Source organism: Mobula hypostoma, chromosome 31 (genome assembly GCF_963921235.1).
Source record: "Mobula hypostoma chromosome 31, sMobHyp1.1, whole genome shotgun sequence".
Taxonomy (NCBI): Eukaryota; Metazoa; Chordata; class Chondrichthyes; order Myliobatiformes; family Myliobatidae; genus Mobula; species Mobula hypostoma.
In genome coordinates this window covers 464,344-486,075 of record NC_086127.1, presented here as the reverse complement: position 1 = coordinate 486,075, position 21,732 = coordinate 464,344, and the positions used below count along the sequence as shown (strand labels likewise).

The 21,732-nt window shown below is 54.0% G+C and overlaps 1 protein-coding gene across 5 annotated transcripts in view; it reads right to left on the bottom strand.

Annotated features, from left to right (window-relative positions):
- LOC134339958 (equilibrative nucleobase transporter 1-like) overlaps positions 1-21,732 on the bottom strand; it is a 37,752-nt gene that overhangs the window by 2,931 nt on the left and 13,089 nt on the right. For all 5 annotated transcript variants that reach the window (XM_063036763.1, XM_063036767.1, XM_063036768.1 and 2 more), the window contains 8 exons: positions 21,413-21,459; positions 20,424-20,500; positions 19,052-19,144; positions 14,421-14,560; positions 11,771-11,946; positions 4,095-4,274; positions 2,738-2,857; positions 2,160-2,352 (listed from right to left, as the gene is read on the bottom strand). In XM_063036763.1, the coding sequence (XP_062892833.1) occupies positions 2,160-2,352; positions 2,738-2,857; positions 4,095-4,274; positions 11,771-11,946; positions 14,421-14,560; positions 19,052-19,144; positions 20,424-20,500; positions 21,413-21,459 (1,026 nt within the window). The remainder of the gene's footprint in view (positions 1-2,159; positions 2,353-2,737; positions 2,858-4,094; positions 4,275-11,770; positions 11,947-14,420; positions 14,561-19,051; positions 19,145-20,423; positions 20,501-21,412; positions 21,460-21,732) is intronic.

Below are 21,732 nucleotides of genomic sequence, written 5' to 3'. Positions count from 1 at the left end.
GAACCTTGTGCGATGAAAACTCTCAGTGTGGGATACGGAGTCGGGAACCTTGTGCGATGAAACCTCTCAGTGTGGGACACGGAGACGGGAACCTTGTGCATTGAAAACTCTCAGTGTGGGACACGGAGACGGGAACCTTGTGCGATGAAAACTCTCAGTGTGGGATACGGAGTCGGGAACCTTGTGCGATGAAAACTCTCAGTGTGGGACACGGAGACGGGAACCTTGTGCGATGAAAACTCTCAGTGTGGGATACGGAGACGGGAACCTTGTGCGATGAAAACTCTCAGTGTGGGATACAGAGACGGGAACCTTGTGCGATGAAAACTCTCAGTGTGGGATACAGAGATGGGAACGGTTCGCGTTAAAAACTCCCGCGTGGGATACGGAGACGGGAACCGTGCGCGGTGAAAACTCCCGGCGCGGGGTACGGAGACGGGAACGATGTGCGATAAAAATACCCAGCGTGGGATACGGAGATGAGGAACCATGTGCGATAAAAATTCCTGGCGTGGGGTACGGAGAGGCCGTGGGTGAAAAGGAGGAGGTGCTTGCTGTCTTGAGGAAAATTAAAGTGGATAAATCCCCGGGACCTGACAGAGTGTTTTCTTGGATCTTGAAGGAGACTAGTGTTGAAATTGCGGGGGCCCTGGCAGATATATTTAAAATGTCGCTGTCTACGGGTGAAGTGCCGGAGGATTGGAGAGTGGCTCATGTTGTTCCGTTGTTTAGAAAAGGATCGAAAAGTAATCCGGGAAATTATAGGCCAGTAAGTTTAACGTCGGTAGTAGGTAAGTTATTGGAGGGAGTACTAAGAGACAGAATCTACAAGCATTTGGATAGACAGGGGCTTATTAGGGAGAGTCAACATGGCTTTGTGCGTACTAGGTCATGTTTGACCAATCTATTGGAGTTTTTCGAGGAGGTTACCAGGAAAGTGGATGAAGGGAAGGCAGTGGATATTGTCTACATGGACTTCAGTAAGGCCTTTGACAAGGTCCCGCATGGGAGGTTAGTTAGGAAAATTCAGTCGCTAGGTATACATGGAGAGGTGGTAAATTGGATTAGGCATTGGCTCAATGGAAGAAGCCAGAGAGTGGTGGTAGAGAATTGCTTCTCTGAGTGGAGGCCTGTGACTAGTGGTGTGCTGGGTCCATTGTTATTTGTCATCTATATCAATGATCTGGATGATAATGTCGTAAACTGGATCAGCAAATTTGTTGATGATACAAAGATTGGAGGTGTAGTTGACAGTGAGGAAGGTTTTCAGAGCCTGCAGAGGGACTTGGACCAGCTGGAAAAATGGGCTGAAAAATGGCAGATGGAGTTTAATATGGACAAGTGTGAGGTATTGCACGTTGGAAGGACAAACCAAGGTAGAACATACACGGTTAATGGTAAGGCACTGAGGAGTGCAGTAGAACAGAGGGATCTGGGAATACAGATACTAAATTCCCTAAAAGTGGCGTCACAGGTAGATACGGTCGTAAAGAGAGCTTTTGGTACATTGGCCTTTATGAATCAAGGTATTGAGTATAAGAGCTGGAATGTTATGATGAGGTTGTATAAGGCATTGGTGAGGCCGAATCTGGAGTATTGTGTTCAGTTTTGGTCACCAAATTACAGGAAGGATATAAATAAGGTCAAAAGAGTGCAGAGAAGGTTTACAAGGATGTTGCCGGGACTTGAGAAACTCAGTTACAGAGAAAGGTTGAATAGGTTAGGACTTTATTCCCTGGAGCGTAGAAGAATGAGGGGAGATTTGATAGAGGTATATAAAATTATGATGGGTATAGATAGAGTGAATGCAAGCAGGCTTTTTCCACTGAGGCAAGGGGAGAAAAAAAAACAGAGGACATGGGTTTAGGGTGAGGGGGGAAAAGTTTGAAGGGAACATTACGGGGGTCTTCTTCACAGAGAGTGGTGGGAGTGTGGAATGAGCTGCCAGACGAGGTGGTAAATGCGGGTTCCTTTTTAACATTTAAGAATAAATTGGACAGATACGTGGATGGGAGGTGTCTGGAGGGATATGGTCCGTGTGCGGGTCAGTGGGACTAGGCAGAAAATGGTTCGGCAAAGGTAAGAAGGGCCAGAAGGCGTGTTTCTGTGCTGTAGTGTCTATGGGTGGGGGAGAGGAGCAGGAGAGGGTGCTGACATACGCTGTGGCGATGAATGCCGCGTGTCCCCCGTAGAGGAAGGAGCGGTTCACGACTTGCAGAACGAAGGTGAGGTACTGGACTTTCAGCACAGGAATGGCCGCACACAGGGAGAAGCACACGCACTGCGACACGGTGATGGCGAGGGAGAGGACGGTGGCCCTCGTTTCCGCCAATCGTCGGGCCGTAGGGCTGGCTGGGGTTTTGTGGGGAAACAGACACAGGTATTAGCAATTCCTCCTCACTGTCCCTCCCCTCTCCCTTGCCCTTCCCTCCTCACCATTCCCCCCTCACCCTCCCTCCTTGCCGCCCCTGTCCCTCACCCCTCGCTCCTCTCTCCCTCACCTCTCCTTCCTCCCCATCCCTCTCCTTCACCCCTCCTTCCTTGCCGCCTCTCTCCCTCGCCCCTCCTCCCCGTCCCTCTCCCTTGCCATCCCTCTCCCTCACCCCTCCTTCCTCCCCATCCCTCTCCCTCACCCCTCCCTCCTCGTCCCACTGCCACAACCTCTCCCTCCTCCCTGTCCCTGCCCCTCTCCCTCCTCCCTGTCCCTGCCCCTCTCCCTCACCCCGTCCCTCCTCACCCGAAGGTTCATTCTCAGGCTGAGATGCCCGCTTGTTACGATCCATGATGAGCCCGTTCCAGGGGGCGAAGAAGACGCCGCAGAACTGGGTGAAGGCGAACGCATTGGTGAACTGGCTGACTGTGAGAGGGGGAGATCAGCTTTTAACGTGGGTCGCAGCGACCTCCCCCTCCACCCTCCTTTCCTGTCCCTTTCCCCTCTGTCTCCCCCACCTCCCTGACTCTCTCCCCTCTCTCGCCCCCACTAACTCCCTTTCCCCCATCTCCTGCATCTCCCCTCTCTCCACCTCCCCCCCCACCTTCCCCACTCACTTCTCCCTCCCCCTCTCTCCACTTCTCAGTCCACCCTTCTCTCCCTCTCTCTCTATGTACCCCCCTCCCCTCTCTGCCCCCACCCCCTTTCCCCTCTTTCCCCACCTGCCCTCCTCTCTACCCTCACACTCTCTCCCACCTCCCCCTCTCTCCCCCCTCATTACCTCCCTCCCCCTTGACATCTCCCCCCTCTGCTCCCTCAACACCAGTGTTCTCCCCCCTGCCTTTCCCTCTCCCCAATCCCTCCCCTCTCTCATCATCTCGTGGCTAGTCCCCCAACTGTGCTCGCTTGCCACAATGGGTCCCACTGTGAACAGTTCACTTTTAACCCCTTCATGTTCCCCTTTCCTCCTCTCTCTGTAATGTCTTCCAGCTTACAACCCTAAGAACCCCCTCCATCTCCAAATCAGACCTCTCATGTATGACTAATTCTTAAAACCTTTCCTGGGGAGATACGATTTCCTGTTCCTATCCATACAAATATGCCTTCTAATTTAGCATTGTCCACACAGTTAGGTGTACAGCCGTCTTCTTATATATATCTTATAGGCATCCGTTAGTCTCCTGAGACCATGGATTTGCACCTTGGAAGGTTTCCGAGGTGCAGGCCTGGGCAGGGTTGTATGGAAGATCGGCAGTTGCCCATGCTGCAAGTCTCCTCACTCCACGACACCAGTGTTGTCCAAGGGAAGGGCATTAGGACCCATACAGCTTGGCACCGGTGTCATCGCAGAGCAATGTGTGGTTAAGTGCTTTGCTCAAGGACACAACACGCTGCCTCAGCCAAGGCTCGAACTAGCGACCTTCAGATCACTAGACCGACGCCTTAACCACTTGGCCACGTGCCAACATTGTTCTGTTCTGTCTACTGTCCACTGTTTCATTAGTATCCCAAGTCGATGAAAAGTTGAAAAGTCTCCCCGCTATTCTGTTCTCCCTCCTCCCAATCCCCTCATTCCCACTCATCCACTCTCCACCAACACCCCCCCGCACCTCCCCGCAAACCCGGCCACCCTTCCCCGTGACGCCCCTGCCCTCTCCAGTACCGAGGTCGGAGTGCCCGTGGGCCAGCAGGGTCAGCATTGGGTTGAGCGTGCCGATAAACAGGTAGTGTCTCAGCTGCATCACCGACAGCCACACGCAGTGGGTGACGAAGAGGCTGGAGAGGACGCAGCTCCGGAAGGAGGGGACCTCCTCGTCCCCCGCGCCCGCCGCTCCTGCGCCGCCTGCGAGATCGAAAAGAGAGAAACTGTCACGAGCTCTGAAGACCAACCCTGCACCCCCCACCCCCACCACCTCCCCCGCCGAATCACAGCCGCGACCGGGGCAGAGTTCCCAGCCTGAAACGTCAACCGTTTTACACCCCTCCTCCGAGGGGGGCCCCCGCCCCGTCGTTGGGGGTTGGAGGCTCTGCTGGCCGGAGTCAGGGCTTCACAGAACACAGGAACCTACAGCACATCACAAGCCCTTCGGCGGCCCACAAGGTTCAGCGATTATTAATTATCAAAGTCCCTTGTTCATCATATTACCTTGAGATTCGGTGTCCTTACGAGCAGCCACGGAACAAAGAAACCCAAAACAACCCATAAGAATAAATAGCCCATTTTTAAAAAAACGAAGACGGTGGACAATATTCCTTCTATAATGATCGGTGCGCGCAAAAACCTTGTGCTGGGCAATTTATTTTTTCCCCCAGTGACAACATGTGCACTCTGAATTTTAAATGGAGACGTACTTGTAACCCAGGTTACTGAAATCCAGATTTGTAATGTTAGAAAGCTCGCCTGTGGAGGGATGAAGAAGAGGTTAACTGATTTTTTTTGCGCTGTGCGATTTTATTTTTCCCCTGGTGACAACATGTGCGCTCTGAATTTTAAACAGCGAGGTATTTGAAATACAAATTTTTAACGTTAGGAAGCTCCGCCTGCGGTGGGGTGAAGACGAGGTTAACCGATTTTTTAAAAACCTGCCTTGAACCAAAAATTGAGCCATTTAATCGTTTATTTGCAGAAATTAATAGCTGCCTTCGAGCGGTCGTATTTTTCTCTTCCCTGTCGAATTTACACTTTTTCTAATGTGATATCTAATAACAGCAACACACATCAAAGTTGCTGGTGAACGCAGCAGGCCAAGCAGCATCTATAGGAAGAGGCGCAGTCGACGTTTCAGGCCGAGACGTCAGGACGAAGGGTCTCGGCCTGAAACGTCGACTGCGCCTCTTCCTATAGATGCTGCCTGGCCTGCTGCGTTCACCAGCAACTTTGATGTGTGTTGCTTGAATTTCCAGCATCTGCAGAATTCCTGTTGATATCTAATAAGGTGAGTTTGGTCGACTTCAAATAGTTTGTGCTGTTATAATATTCAGTAATAGAAGTCATACATTCTAAAAGCAAAAAGAAAGGGAATTTGGCGAGAACGAGGCGTGTTTGACCCAGACACGGACATGCGAGAGTAACGCAGCAAACTATTAGAAACTAAAGATATCAGCGGGTAAAAGTGGGGTTAGTAGTGAGGGTCTGTACCCTACTTAGTTGAAATCCTCAGGGCGAAACCCCGGGAGGAGAGACAGTGTCGATAAACGGGTTATTAAAGCCACGGCTATAACACGCAGCAGCTGTGACGAGACAATATCGGCAGAGCCGCGTGTCCGAGATCTCTACCGTGTAACCGGGAATTAGTTCTGTTAAATCACACCAAGGGATTTGGTCAGGGTTTTTTTTTGGTATAAGATTGTGAATCCACTTTACGTGGATGATCAACTATTTCATCCGACGAAACAAGAGACAAGATGACCACCCACCCGAGTTCGGAGAACCAGCGGGGGGACGAAATGTTTCAGCACGCAGAGGATTCAATAGGGTTTGGATGTGTAAGTTTATTTCTCATTCGAAGGACCCGAATTTGATTTTCTGCGAGAACTGGTTACTTTTGCAAAGACTTTGATAAGTCACTCAACGCAATCTACTTTCTTTAAAAGTTGCGATGCTGGAGAATCGGTCGTAAAGGAGTTAAACATAGAACAGAGACCGTAGAAATCTGCAGCCCATCACAGGCCTACTGTATCTTAAAGCTTTGGCTCTTGGTAGGGTCGCCCACGCCAAGCAGGTCGGAGGACAGACTGAGAGTGGTCTACTGGCCCTCCAGGTTCCCGGGAGGGGGGGGGTTCCAGCTCAGGGCTCAGCGACTCGACGTCAGTCAGACCAAAGAAACGGTTGCGGACTTCAGGGAGGGGAAAGACGAAGGAACGCAAGCCAGTTCTCATAGAGGGGTCAGAAGTGGAGAGAGTGGGCAGCTTCAAGCTCCTGGGTGTCAAGATCTCTGAGGATCTAACCTGGTCCCAACACATTGATGCAGCTATAAAGTAGGCAAGGCAGCAGCTATACTTCATCAGGAGTTTGAGGAGATTTGGTTTGTCACCTAAAACACTCGGAAAACTTCTACAAGTGTACCGTGGAGGGCATTCTGACAGGCTGCATCACTATCTGGTATTGGGGGGTGGAGAAGGGGGGGGGGAGAAACAACTGCATAATTTGCAGAAAGTTGTAAAATTATTCAGCTCCAACACGGGTCCCGGCCTCCGCAGTGTCCAGGACATCGTCAGGGAGCAGTGTCTCAGGAAGGCGGTGTTCGTCATGTTACGTACCCCGTAACTTGGTTGCCAAACCAGCAGAAATGGATCACTCAGTTGGAGTCTGGATTACTAGAACTAAGGAAGTTTTACTAAAGAAACAAGCAACACAGTACTCTAATCAAAAGGATAATGAATGCAACAGTTCAGCAATGATAAACATACATGTACACAGAATTAAGATAACAGGATCAATCAAGCTCTATCATTGTCTAGGGGTAAATGACCAGTTTCAAAGTGACGCAAAGCTCAGTTCAGTTCGCAGTAATCGCTGCCGTGGCGATGGACAGTGGGGGAAGGAGAGAGGGAGCAAAACGAATGAATATTCAAGGTTTCCACACAGACCTTCGCAGTCAGCTGTCGGGCGAGTCCTTTGTGATGTCATCTGAGGTCACCGACCGTGACCCCTCCGTTTCCAGACACGATCGTTTCCCTACGGTGAACCCGGCACCCAGGCAAGGGTGGACACACACCAGGTTCCCGCCGATCGTGCCTTTCCACCCTGTGCGTCTATGGCCTGGTCCCGCGACCGGCCTTCCAAAACTTCCCACCGACTTGTGAGAGACGCACCGCTTCCAGGGTCTTGTTACCTCGGGTGTCGCGTGTGTGTCCTGCCTTAGCGAACCTGTCCCTTTTTATCCCCCTGCTGGGGTATCGCCTGTCCATCACTTCAAACAGTTCAGGGTTCAAAGGGGGAGCCGATCTTGACAGCTCTCCTTCCGTTACTCTCTCCCCCGACCCTTCATTAACATCTCCAAATGCTGCTCCATTGTTTTTCCTTATCTCTCTTTCTCCTGACGACAGATGGCAGACCAACTGCTGATCCCACTGGTGCCAGCACAGGGCAGCTACATCTTAATCTATGTGTATTCTTGTCACAGTCATTAAGGACCCCGACCACCCAGGACGTGCCCTCTTCTCATTGTTACTGTCGGGAAGGAGGTACAGAAGCCTGAAGGTGCACACTCAGCAATTCAGGAACAGCTTCTTCCCCTCTGCCATCCGATTCCTGAATGGACATTGAACCCTTGGACCCTCACGACTTTTTTTTATTTGCCTTTTCCTTGCACTGTTTATTTTATCTTAACTATTTAATAGAGAAATCTATATTTAATATAACTCCGGGTTTTTTTTTCCTGTATATTTATTTCTCATGTATTTCATCGTACTGCTGCCGTAAAGTTATAACACATTTCACGACCGATACCAGTGATATTAAATCTGATTGTGGTTCCGACAGTCCACCTCATTGCAATCTTGTCCTGCACCGCACTTTCCCTGTAGCTGTTACACTTTATTCTGTGTCCTGTTACTGTTTTCCCTTGTTCGGCCTCAGTGCCCCGTGTAATGATCTGAACTGTGTCAACAGTGTCAAACTATTCACTGTCCGTGCGACATCAATAAACCAATTTGCCGCAGTTAATGACTGAGGCTCGATCAGTGCTGGTGCACACAGGGACCTCGGGCTCCCTCAAGTCGACAGGACGGTGACGGAGTTGGATTGGACTGTATAATTATTACCTCTGCAGTTTAACAAATTGTGCCTTCTCGTATTTTGTTTAAATCCCTGTAGATTTGTGTAACTGTTCACCATGTCCAGCACTGTGCAGCAGTCACATGTACAGCTGGAGTGCCTCAGAGTTTTGCACAGTAGCGTAATAATTTTATCTATTGCGCTGTACGGCTGCCACACAGAAAAAAACAAATTTTGTGACATAGAGAAGTGTACAGCACAGAAACAGGCCCTTCGGCCCATCTGGACCCTGCTGAAAACCATTTAAACTGCCGACTCCCATCGACCTGCACTGGGACCGTAGCCCCTCCCGTCCACGTACCTGTCCAAAGTTCCCTTAAATGGGAAACCGGGCCATTTGCTCTCGCAACCCTGTGAGTGAAGAAGTTTCCCCTCATGTCCCCCACTAACCTCAATTTTCACGCTTTAACCTGAGTTAATTCGAGTATAGGAGCAGGGAGGTACTACTGCAGTTGTACAAGGCCTTGGTGAGACCACACCTGGAGTATTGTGTGCAGTTTTGGTCCCCTAATCTGAGGAAAGACATCTTTGCCATAGAGGGAGTACAAAGAAGGTTCACCAGATTGATTCCTGGGATGGCAGGACTTTCATATGATGAAAGACTGGATGAACTGGGCTTGTACTCGTTGGAATTTAGAAGATTGAGGGGGGATCTGATTGAAACGTATAAGATCCTAAAGGGATTGGACAGGCTTGATGCAGGAAGATTGTTCCCAATGTTGGGGAAGTCCAGAACGAGGGGTCACAGTTTGAGGATAGAGGGGAAGCCTTTTAGGACCGAGATTAGGAAAAACTTCTTCACACAGAGAGTGGTGAATCTGTGGAATTCTCTGCCACAGGAAACAGTTGAAGCCAGTTCATTGGCTATATTTAAGAGGGAGTTAGATATGGCCCTTGTGGCTAAAGGGATCAGGGGGTATGGAAGGAAGGTAGGCACAGGGTTCTGAGTTGGATGATCAGCCATGATCATACTGAATGGCGGTGCAGGCTCGAAGGGCCGAAAGGCCTACTCCTGCACCTATTTTCTATGTTTCTAACCCATGACCTCTGGCTGTCGTCCCACCCAACCTCAGTGGGGGGAAGAGAAGCCTGCTTGCGTTTACCCTATCTCTACCCTTCAGAATTTTGTAAGCCAACGAGTGTTTTAGTCCTCGGTCCCTTTGTTCCTCAATACGCACCAGGGCCTGACTGTCCACCCTCCTGACGTTGGTTCCCAGCTCGCCAAGTGGCAAAGGCCAGCAAGCTGGAGGGGGATGGCTGAGACAGGTACCTCGGGGACATTTAAAAAGACCCCGCAGACGGAGTTCAATCTGGGGAAAAGTGTGGAGTGATTCACCTCGGAAGGTCAGAGAGAGAGTACAGGGTTAATGGCTGGCTTCTAACCAGTGTGGAGGAAGAGAGGGACCCCGGGGTCCTCGTCCAGAGAGGCCGCACAGGTTGAGAGGTTTGTTAAGAGAACGTGTGGTGTGTTGGTCTGCATTAGTCAGGGGATTGAGTTGACGAGCCGCGAGGTAATGTTACAGCTTCGTAAAACCCTGGTTCAACCACACTCGGGAGCGTTGTGTCCCGTTCTGGCCACCTCATTGTAGAGAGGGTGCAGAGGAGATTTACCAGGATGCTGCCTCGATTAGAGAGTGTGTCTTGTGAGGATAGGGTCAGCGAGTGAGGACTTCTCTCTCTGGAGAATTGGAGGATGAGAGGTGACGATAGAGTTGTGACTAGAGGCTTAGATCAAGTGAAGGGCCAGAGACTTTTTTCCCAAGGAAGCGATGGCCAATACCAGAGGACGTACCTTTAAGGTGTGAGGGGATCCTGGAGTGCCCCTATTAACTGTGCTTTTGAAGAGAGAGAGTTATTTATCATTGATGGTTTGTTTTGAAAAGAGAGAGAGAGAGAGAGACAGAGATTGACGGTTGGACTGTCACTTTAAGGCACTGCAAGTAACTTTGGATTTCTACTGAGGTGGGTTTGGAGACAGCATCGAGCAGCTGGAAGGTTGCTATGGTGACCGACAGGACATTATTGATGTTACTTTCAAGGACAGTTTTGCCTGCTCGCATTCGTTTACAGACAAAGAAAGGAGGGACTCTTTGAATGACAGGTGATGCTCAGTACGGTGAGATAAAATAGGAGGTCAGATGATACAGACCTCAGACACATGATCTGGACACTGAATGAGCATTGCTGTGCCCGTAGCAAAAGTGGGTTTTGGAGGATCGATCAGGCAGATCGATCCAATCGCTCTTGCAGTGAAAAGGAAAGGGGTTGACTGGTGGGGAGTTGTCCATGTGTCCACCCTCGCCTGGGTGATAGCTCCACCACAGAAAACCGGTCCCTCTGGTTAAACTCACAGTCGGTGACTTGTGAAGGAGTTCGAAGGACAACGAGAAGATCGAATGCGTCAGCTCACCTGAAGACTCAAATCTCTGCCTCCCTCTCTCCCTCTCCATCACTACTCAACTCAATACCACAAACTGAACTGAACTTTACTCATCATCGTAAGACTGCATCTTTTTATCCCTGGACGTAAAGAAGCTTGGTTTTTCGACTGATATACTTACTTTTATATAATCATTGCTAACCTGTTTGATTTATCTGCATTTATATTACTGTATTGTGTAGTTACTAATAAATATTATTAGTTTATAGTAATACTGGACTCCAAAGTGTCTTCCATCTCTGCTGGTTCTTTATTCCCGTCACGGGGTTCGTGACAAAGGTTATTGGAGAAAAGGAAAGGGGAAAACGTCGGAGGTCGCTATTTTAACACAGAGGGTGGATGGAATGCCCAGCCAGGGGTGGTGGCAAATGCAATAGGGAGATTCAAGGGACTCTTAGATTTGAGAAATTTTAAAGATTTAAAGCTCAGTTTTATCGGTCGCCAACGCAGCACAACCGGTACGCTGTCAGAACGTGGGGAGGAAACCGGAGTACCTTTTAGGAGACCCGTGTGGGCGGGCTGGGGGATGGACCATGGGCCGGTGACCCGCCGTCGCTGTGACGGCCACCGTGCTAACCGCGGTGCGACCCTGCTGCCCCTTCCGAAGGGTGACGGGATGTGCTTGGGGTGGGGGTGGGGGTGACGGGTGTTGGGGGGAAGGTTCGAAAGGTTCATTTTATCGTCCAAAGTACGTAGGCAGAATACAACTCTGAGATTCGTCTTTTCCAGATAGCCGGGAAATACTGGAAAAAACCACGGCGGTTGTTGACAGAAAAGGCATCAACCCCTCGCCACCACTGGCACGAAATAAAAAGAGAGAAACAAAAACCCCAGCCCGCTCCCTCCCAAAAAAAACTAATAGACGCCCGGCTGCAAAAAGGCAGCTCGAACACCAAACTCCAGAACCATCCTCCCCAACCCGCTCCCTCGCAAAAAAAAACTGGTTTGATCGGGGAGCAGGTTATGAGGTCGGCACACCGATGTGGGCCAAACGGCCTCACAAATGCTACGTTCTGTGCTCCGTGTTCCTTGCCCTCTGCCCCTCTCCGCCACAGTGGGCACGAAGCCCTCCCCAGGGACCCTTCTCTGCCGGAAAACGACACAGCAGAGCCGGCCTCACCTGCGGTGCCCGGAGTCGCACGGTCCGCGGAGTCCCCATTCTCCGGCCGCTCGACTCCATCCTCCTGCGCCTCAGTGGTCCGCTGCGTCCCGTCGCCGCCCCTCAGGGGCTCCCGCTGGCAGGCAGCCTCCTCCGCCTCTCCCGCCGAGCCCCGCCTGGGTCTCCCGCACCTGGCCCTGCGAGGGCACGGACAGAGGTCACATTCAAGCCTCACCGCCATTCAACCCTCCACTAGTACAGGCAAGGTAAACAGCGTTCCTCCGGGGCCAAGGTATAAAACGCAACACCAACAGTCACACACAGCACAAAGCACGTACAGCACGCCCGGTACTGGGCAGGGGTCTGAGGTGCACAACAAAAAATAAAAATTCTGTGACCCGAATGCTATCAAAAAGAATGAAATGAAAAGCTTCTAAATATCAAAAAAAAAATCATTAAAGAGCAGTAACCGATGAAGAACGAAACTGGAGCATAAGAAATCGGAGCAGGAGTCGGCCATCCGGCCCGTCAAACCTGCTCCGCCATTCAGTAAGATCGTGGCTGATCTGACCATGGACTCATCCCCACCTACCTGCCTTGTACCCCAAACCCTCAATTCCCCAAATCTGCAGAAATCTGTGCAACCTTGCTTTAAATATATTGACTGAGGCAGCCCCCACAGCTTCATTGGGCAGAGATTTCCACAGATTCACCACCCTCTGGGAAAAGCAGTTCCTCCTCATCTACATCCATAATCTACTCCCCAGAATCTAAATATAACACTCTCCACACCCCGAACCCCTGGATCAGATCCCAGTCTGTAACCCCCTCCCGGCGATCTGTTATTCTATATATAAACACCCCGAACCCCTGGATCAGGTCCCAGTCTGTAACCCCCTCCCGGCGATCTGTTATTCTATATATAAACACCCCGAACCCCTGGATCAGATCCCAGTCTATAACCCCCTCCCAGGGATCTGTTATTCTATATATAAACCCCTGAACCCCTGGATCAGATCCCAGTCTGTAACCCACTCCCGGGGATCTGTTATTCTATATATAAACTGCCTGAACCCCTGGATCAGATCCCAGCCTGTAACCCACTCCCGGGGATCTGTTATTCTATGTATAAACCCCCGAACCCCTGGATCAGATCCCAGCCTGGCACCCACTCCCGGGGATCTGTTATTCTATATATAAAGCCCCTGAACCCCTGCATCGGATCACAGCTTGTGACCCACTCCCGCGGATCTGTTATTCTATATAGAAACCCCCTGAACCCCTGGATTGGATCACAGCCTGTGACCCACTCCCGGGGATCTGTTATTCTATGTATAAACCCCCGAACGCCTGGATCAGATCCCAGCCTGGCACCCACTCCCGGGGATCTGTTATTCTATATATAAACACCCCGAACCCCTGGGTCAGATCCCAGCCTGTAACCCACTCCCGGGGATCTGTTATTCTATGTATAAACCCCCGAACCCCTGGATCAGATCCCAGCCTGGCACCCACTCCCGGGGATCTGTTATTCTATATATAAACACCCCGAACCCCTGGATCAGATCCCAGTCTATAACCCCCTCCCAGGGATCTGTTATTCTATATATAAACCCCTGAACCCCTGGATCAGATCCCAGCCTGTAACCCACTCCCGGGGATCTGTTATTCTATATATAAACCCCCTGAACCCCTGGATCAGATCCCAGCCTGTAACCCACTCCCGGGGATCTGTTATTCTATATATAAACCCCCTGAACCCCTGCATCGGATCCCAGTCTGTAACCCCCTCCCAGGGATCTGTTATTCTATATATAAACCCCCTGAACCACTGGATCAGATCCCAGTCTGTAACCCACTCGCAGGGATCTGTTATTCTATATATAAACCCCCTGAACCCCTGCATCGGATCCCAGCTTGTAACCCACCACCGGGGATCTGTTATTCTATATATAAACCCCCAGAACCCCTGGGTCAGATCCCAGCCTGTAACCCACTCCCGGGGATCTGTTATTCTATATATAAACATCCTGAACCCCTGGATCAGATCCCAGTCTGTAACCCCCTCCCAGGGATCTGATATTCTATATATAAACCCCCAGAACCCCTGGGTCAGATCCCAGCCTGTAACCCACTCCCGGGGATCTGTTATTCTATATATAAACATCCTGAACCCCTGGATCAGATCCCAGTCTGTAACCCCCTCCCAGGGATCTGTTATTCTATATATAAACCCCTGAACCTCTGGATCAGATCCCAGTCTGTAACCCACTCCCAGGGATCTGTTATTCTATATATAAACCCCCTGAACCCCTGCATCGGATCCCAGCTTGTAACCCACCACCGGGGATCTGTTATTCTATATATAAACCTCCTGAACCCCTGAATCAGATCCCAGCCTGTAACCCGGGGATCTGTTATTCTATATATAAACCCCCTGAACCCCTGGATCAGATCCCAGCCTGTAACCCACTCCCAGGGATCTGTTATTCTATATATAAACCCCCTGAACCCCTGGATCAGATCCCAGCCTGTAACCCACTCCCAGGGATCTGTTATTCTATATATAAACCCCCTGAACCCCTGGATCAGATCCCAGTCTGTAACCCACTCCCGGGGATCTGTTAATCTATATATAAAGCCAAATATCCCTGCATTATGTGCCTCTTACCCGTATGTATACCCCTCAGGTAGCGGGTAGGGAATACTTGTCCTGGGAAGCAGGAATATTGTTCGGAGCACGTGGATTACGCTGAGGCTGCTGATGAAGAGGAATATTGCTCGGAGGGAGAGACCGGTCTCATACAGCACCTGGAGGAGATGGAGAGGAAAGAACTGTGGGTACAGAAAGACAGGGAGTGGGTGGACAGTGGAGCGAGAGCGGGCGACGGGCAGGGAGAGGGAGTGGTGTATGGGGGGAGAGTGTGGGTTACGGGGGAGAGTGTGGGGTACCGGGAGAGAGTGTGGGTTACGGAGAGAGAGTGTGGGTTATGAGGAGAAAGTGTGGGGTACGAGGAGAGAGTGTGGGTTACGGGGAGAGAGTGTGGGTTACGGGGAGAGAGTGTGGCATACGGGGAGAGAGTGTGGGGTACGAGGAGAGAGTGTGGGTTACGGGGGAGAGTGTGGGGTACCGGGAGAGAGTGTGGGGTAAGGGGAGAGAGTGTGGGGTATGGAGAGAGAGTGTGGGGTACGGGGAGAGAGTGTGGGGTACCGGGAGAGAGTGTGGGGTACGGAGAGAGAGTGTGGGGTACGAGGAGAGAGTGTGGGTTACGGGGCAGAGTGTGGGTTACTGGGAGAGAGTGTGGCATACGGGGAGAGAGTGTGGGGTACGGGGAGAGAGTGTGGGGTATCGGGAGAGAGTGTGGGGTACGAGGAGAGAGTGTGGGGTACGAGGAGAGAGTGTGGGTTACGGGGAGAGAGTGTGGATTACTGGGATAGAGTGTGGGTTACTGGGAGAGAGTGTGGGGTACGGGGAGAGAGTGTGGGTTACGGAGAGAGAGTGTGGGTTATGAGGAGAAAGTGTGGGGTACGAGGAGAGAATGTGGGTTACGGGGAGAGAGTGTGGCATACGGGGAGAGAGTGTGGGGTACGAGGAGAGAGTGTGGGTTACGGGACAGAGTGTGGGTTACTGGGAGAGAGTGTGGCGTACGGGGAGAGAGTGTGGGGTACGGGGAGAGAGTGTGGGGTATCGGGAGAGAGTGTGGGGTACGAGGAGAGAATGTGGGGTACGAGGAGAGAGTGTGGGTTACGGGGAGAGAGTGTGGATTACTGGGAGAGAGTGTGGGTTACTGGGAGAGAGTGTGGGGTATGGGGAGAGAGTGTGGGGTACCGGGAGAGAGTGTGGGTTACGGAAAGAGAGTGTGGGGTACAGGGAGAGAGTGTGGGTTACGGGGAGAGAGTGTGGCATACGGGGAGAGAGTGTGGGGTACGAGGAGAGAGTGTGGGTTACGGGACAGAGTGTGGGTTACTGGGAGAGAGTGTGGCGTACGGGGAGAGAGTGTGGGGTAAGGGGAGAGAGTGTGGGGTATCGGGAGAGAGTGTGGGGTACGAGGAGAGAATGTGGGGTACGAGGAGAGAGTGTGGGTTACGGGGAGAGAGTGTGGATTACTGGGAGAGAGTGTGGGTTACTGGGAGAGAGTGTGGGGTACAGGGAGAGAGTGTGGGGTACGGGGAGAGAGTGTGGGGTACCGGGAGAGAGTGTGGGTTACGGAGAGAGAGTGTGGGGTACAGGGAGAGAGTGTGGGGTACCGGGGGAGAGTGTGGGTTACGGGGAGAGAGTGTGGGGTACGAGGAGAGAGTGTGGGTTACGGGGGAGAGTGTGGGGTACCGGGAGAGAGTGTGGGGTAAGGGGAGAGAGTGTGGGGTACGGGGAGAGAGTGTGGGGTACCGGGAGAGAGTGTGGGGTACGGAGAGAGAGTGTGGGGTACGAGGAGAGAGTGTGGGTTACGGGGCAGAGTGTGGGTTACTGGGAGAGAGTGTGGCGTACGGGGAGAGAGTGTGGGGTACGGGGAGAGAGTGTGGGGTATCGGGAGAGAGTGTGGGGTACGAGGAGAGAGTGTGGGTTACGGGGAGAGAGTGTGGATTACTGGGAGAGAGTGTGGGTTACTGGGAGAGAGTGTGGGGTAAGGGGAGAGAGTGTGGGGTACCGGGAGAGAGTGTGGGGTAAGGGGAGAGAGTGTGGGGTACGGGGAGAGAGTGTGGGGTACCGGGAGAGAGTGTGGGGTACGGAGAGAGAGTGTGGGGTACGAGGAGAGAGTGTGGGTTACGGGGCAGAGTGTGGGTTACTGGGAGAGAGTGTGGCGTACGGGGAGAGAATGTGGGGTACGGGGAGAGAGTGTGGGGTATCGGGAGAGAGTGTGGGGTACGAGGAGAGAGTGTGGGGTACCGTGAGAGAGTGTGGGGTATCGGGAGAGAGTGTGGGGTACGAGGAGAGAATGTGGGGTACGAGGAGAGAGTGTGGGTTACGGGGAGAGAGTGTGGATTACTGGGAGAGAGTGTGGGTTACTGGGAGAGAGTGTGGGGTACGGGGAGAGAGTGTGGGGTACCGGGAGAGAGTGTGGGTTACGGAGAGAGAGTGTGGGGTACAGGGAGAGAGTGTGGGGTACCGGGGGAGAGTGTGGGTTACGGAGTGAGAGTGTGGGGTACGGGGAGAGAGTGTGGGGTACTGGGAGAGAGTGTGTGGTATGGGGAGGGAGTGTGGGTACGGGGAGAAAGTGTGGGGTACGGAGAGAGAGTGTGGGTTACGGGGAGAGAGTGTGGGGTACCAGGAGAGAGTGTGGGTTACGGAGAGAGAGTGTGGGTTACGTGGAGAGAGTGTGGGTTACGGGGAGAGAGTGTGGGGTACGAGGAGAGAGTGTGGGTTATGGAGAGAGAGTGTGGGTTACGGGGGAGAGTGTGGGTTACCGGGAGAGAGTGTGGGTTACAGGGAGAGAGTGTGGGTTACGGGGAGAGAGTGTGGGTTACGGGGAGAGAGTGTGGGGTACGAGGAGAGAGTGTGTGGTACGGGGAGAGAGTGTGGGTTACCGGGAGAGAGTGTGGGTTACGGGGAGAGAGTGTGGATTACTGGGAGAGAGTGTGGGTTACTGGGAGAGAGTGTGGGGTACGGGGAGAGAGTGTGGGGTACCGGGAGAGAGTGTGGGTTACGGAGAGAGAGTGTGGGGTACAGGGAGAGAGTGTGGGGTACGAGGAGAGAATGTGGGGTATGAGGAGAGAGTGTGGGTTACGGGGGAGAGTGTGGGTTACTGGGAGAGAGTGTGGGGTACGGGGAGAGAGTGTGGGTTACGGGGAGAGAGTGTGGGGTACGGGGAGAGAGTGTGGGTTACGGAGTGAGAGTGTGGGTTATGGGGAGAGAGTGTGGGGTACAAGGAGAGAGTGTGGGGTACTGGGAGAGAGTGTGGGTTACAGGGAGAGAGTGTGGGGTACGAGGAGAGAGTGTGGGTTACGGAGAGAGAGTGTGGCGTACGGGGAGAGAGTGTGGCGTACGGGGAGAGAGTGTGGGGTACGAGGAGAGAGTGTGGGTTACAGGGAGAGAGTGTGGGGTACCGGGAGAGAGAGGATAGGGAAGAAAGGGAGTAGTGGCAGAAAATGAGGTGGGGAAGACAGAGAAATAGAGGGATGGTGAGAGAAAGATAGACAGAGAGACAGAGAGATCGAGGAGAGATATTGGGGTGATCGGGGAGAGGAGGAGAGACATCGAGAGATCAGGGAGAGGGGGAGAGAGATCGGGGAGAGGGGAGAGGGGGAGAGAGATCAGGGAAAGACAGTGATCGGGGAGAGGAGGAGAGACATCAAGAGATCGGGGAGAGGGGGAGAGAGATCGGGGAGAGGGGAGGGGGAGAGAGATCAGGGAAAGACAGTGATCGGGGAGAGGAGGAGAGACATCGAGAGATCGGGGAGAGGGGGAGAGAGATCGGGGAGAGGGGAGAGGGGGAGAGAGATCAGGGAAAGACAGTGATCGGGGAGAGGAGGAGAGACATCAAGAGATCGGGGAGAGGGGGAGAGAGATCAGGGAAAGACAGTGATCGGGGAGAGGAGGAGAGACATCGAGAGATCGGGGAGAGGGGGAGAGAGATCGGGGAGAGGGGAGGGGGGAGAGAGATCAGGGAAAGACAGTGATCGGGGAGAGGAGGAGAGACATCGAGAGATCGGGGAGAGGGGGAGAGAGATCGGGGAGAGGGGAGGGGGGAGAGAGATCAGGGAAAGACAGTGATCGGGGAGAGGAGGAGAGACATCAAGAGATCGGGGAGAGGGGGAGAAAGAGAGAGAGAATGGGCAGAGAGGGAGAGAACAAGGAGAGAGAGAGATTGGGGAGATGGGAGAGAGAGAGGGGGTCAGGGAGGGAGGGAGAGATCGATCAGGGAGGGAGGGAGACGGAGAGAGGGGGGGAGGGGGAGGGAGAGAGACAGGGACAGAAAGAGAGATGGCGAGAATGTGAGAATGTTAGGTGAAGGATAGAGAAGAAAGAGAGGTAGAGGAAAGGAAGAGATGTATGTGGAGAGAATCAGATAGACGGGAAGAGGAGGGAGAGGGTTGGCGAGGAGGGAGGGGAAGGAGAGAGGGAACTGGGGGGCAGGGGAAGGAGGGAGAGGGTAGGAGAGGATTATCTAATCTAAGTCCCCCGCTCCTCCACTTATCTCGGGCCACGTTCCCTTTTCTCCTCTCCAACCACCTCCCTACCTCCCCGCAATCCTGAATCGCTGCTGCCCTCCTCCCAACCCGAGCGGTGTCAGGGGAGGGCTGAGCCCCCCAACCCTCGATCTCTGCGGGGGAGGTGGAGGTGTGGGGGGCAGCCACAGTGCTCACCTTCACCAGCAGGAAGACGGCTGAGGAGGAGTCGAAGGCTCCGTTGTAGAGAGTGATCACGGTCGAACGCTTCTCCCCAAAGAGGTTTCCGATCTGCGGAGAGCAGGGTTTGGGAGGGGAGGGAGGAGTTCGTAGTCACTACGACCAAACTACCCCCTCCTTCCCTACTACCCCTCCCTCCTCACTGTCCCTCTCCCTTACCCCTCCCTCCTCACTGTCCCTCTCCCTCCTCGCCATCCCTCTCCCTCACCCTCCCTTATCCCCATCCCTCTCCCTCACCCTCCATTATCCCCATCCCTCTCCCTCACTGTCCCTTTCCCTCACCCCTCCCTCCTCACTGTCCTTCTCCCTCACCCCTCCCTCCTCACTGTCCCTTTCCCTCACCCCTCCCTCCTCACTGTCCCTCTCCCTCCCCCTCCCTCCTCGCCATCCCTCTCCCTTATCCCCATCCCTCTCCCTCACCCCTCCCTCCTCACTGACCCTCTCCCTCCCTCCTCGCTGTCCCTCTCCCACCCTCCTCGCTGACCCTCTCCCTCATCCTCCATCATCCCCATCCCTCTCCCTCACCCCTCCCTCCTCGCCGACCCTCTCTATCACCCCTTGCTCCTCACCGACCCTCCCCCTTACCGTTCCCTTGCCCCCTCCTCACCACCCCTCTCCCTCACCCCTCCCTCCTCACTGTCCCTCTCCCTCACACTCCCTTATCCCCATCCCTCTCCCTCACCCCTCCCTCCTCACTGTCCCTCTCCCTCACCCCTTCCTCACTGACCCTCCCCTTCCCTTCTCACCGCCCCTCACCCTCACCCCTCCCTCCTCGCCGACCCTCTCTATCACCCCTTGCTTCTCGCCGACCCTCCCCCTTACCGTTCCCTTGCCCCCTCCTCACCACCCCTCTCCCTCACCCCTCCCTCCTCACTGTCCCTCTCCCTCCCCCTCCCTCCTCACTGTCCCTCTCCCTCACCCCTCCCTCCTCACTGTCCTTCTCCCTCACCCCTCCCTCCTCACTGTCCCTCTCCCTCCCTCCTCGCCGACCCTCTCCATCACCCCTCCCTCCTCACTGACCCTCCCTCACTCCTCACTGTCCTTTTCCCTCCCCCTCCCTCCTCGCTGTCCCTCTCCCTCACCCCTCCCTCCTCGCCGACCCTCTCCATCACCCCTCGCTCCTCGCCGACCCTCCCCCTCACCCCTCCCTTGCCCCCTCCTCACCACCCCTCTCCCTCACCCCTCCCTCCTCACTGTCCCTCTCCCTCCCTCCTCGCCATCCCTCTCCCTCACCCGTCCCTCCTCGCCGATCCTCTCCATCACCCCTCCCTCCTCACCACCCTTCTCCCTCACCCCTCCCTCCTCACCATCCCTCTCATTTGGACATTACCTGCATGTTTGTCAGCAGGAAGATGATTCCTCCCACAGCCATGAAGCTGAGAGCAGGGAACAGAAGATAAGCAGTGACTGGGGGTGGGGGGGGGGAGGGGAGGAGGGATAAATATATTTATTCCATCCATACACCCCTCCCCGTCTCCATCACCCCCTCCCTCCCCTGCACCCCTCCTTGTCTCCATCACACCCTCCCTCCCCTACACCCCTCCCCATCTCCATCATCCTCTCCCCGTCTCCATCAACCCCTCCCTCCCCTGCACCCCCACCATCTCCATCACCCCTCCCTCCCCTACAACCCTCCCCGTCTCCATCACCCCCTCCCTCCCCTACACCCCTCCCCATCTCCATCACCCCTCGCTCCCCTACAACACTCCCCATCTCCGTCACCCCCTCCCTCCCCTACACCCCTCCCCGTCTCCATCACCCCTCCCTCCCCTACACCCCTCCCCGTCTCCGTCACCCCTCCCTCCCCTACACCCCTCCCCATCTCCATCACCCCTCGCTCCCGTACAACACTCCCCATCTCCGTCACCCCCTCCCTCCCCACACCCTCCCCGTCTCCATCACCCCCTCCCTCCCCTACACCCTCCCCGTCTCCGTCACCCCCTCCCTCCCCTACACCCCTCCCCATCTCCATCACCCCCTCCCTCCCCCACACCCCTCCCTGTCTCCGTCACCCCCTCCCTCCCCTACACCCCTCCCCGTCTCCATCACCCCTCCCTCCCCTACACCCCTCCCCGTCTCCATCACCCCCTCCCTCCCCTACACCCCTCCCCATCTCCGTCACCCCCTCCCTCCCCTCCACCCCTCACCGTCTCCGTCACCCCCTCCCTCCCCTACACCCCTCCCCGTCTCCATCACCCCCTCCCTCCCTTACACCCCTCCCCATCTCCATCACCCCCTCCCTCCCCTACACAACACCGAGTGAGTGGGTGGGAGAGTGGGTGTTTCCCGAGACAGTTGGGTCCGGGATTCTGAACTTACCCGCAGTGGAGAGCGCGATCATCAGCGTCGACAGGGTATACAGGGAGCTGGGGGGGGCAAAGGTAGAAATAACATCAGATTCAAGCCTCCCCCTGCTTCCCCCCTCCTCCCACTCCTTTACTCAGCGTGGCTAGCCGGGATCTGGGACTTCTGCCGTCGGAGTCGTCCGCCCATTGGCCGCTTCATTCGGTGATGCAAGTGTCCAATCAGCCAATCGTGCGACAGCAACCCAACGCATCAGAGCATGCCGGCACCGGTCAGGAGGTTCAGTTGCCGTTCAGACCGCACAGCAGGACGGGGGGGGGCAGAAATGTGACCTG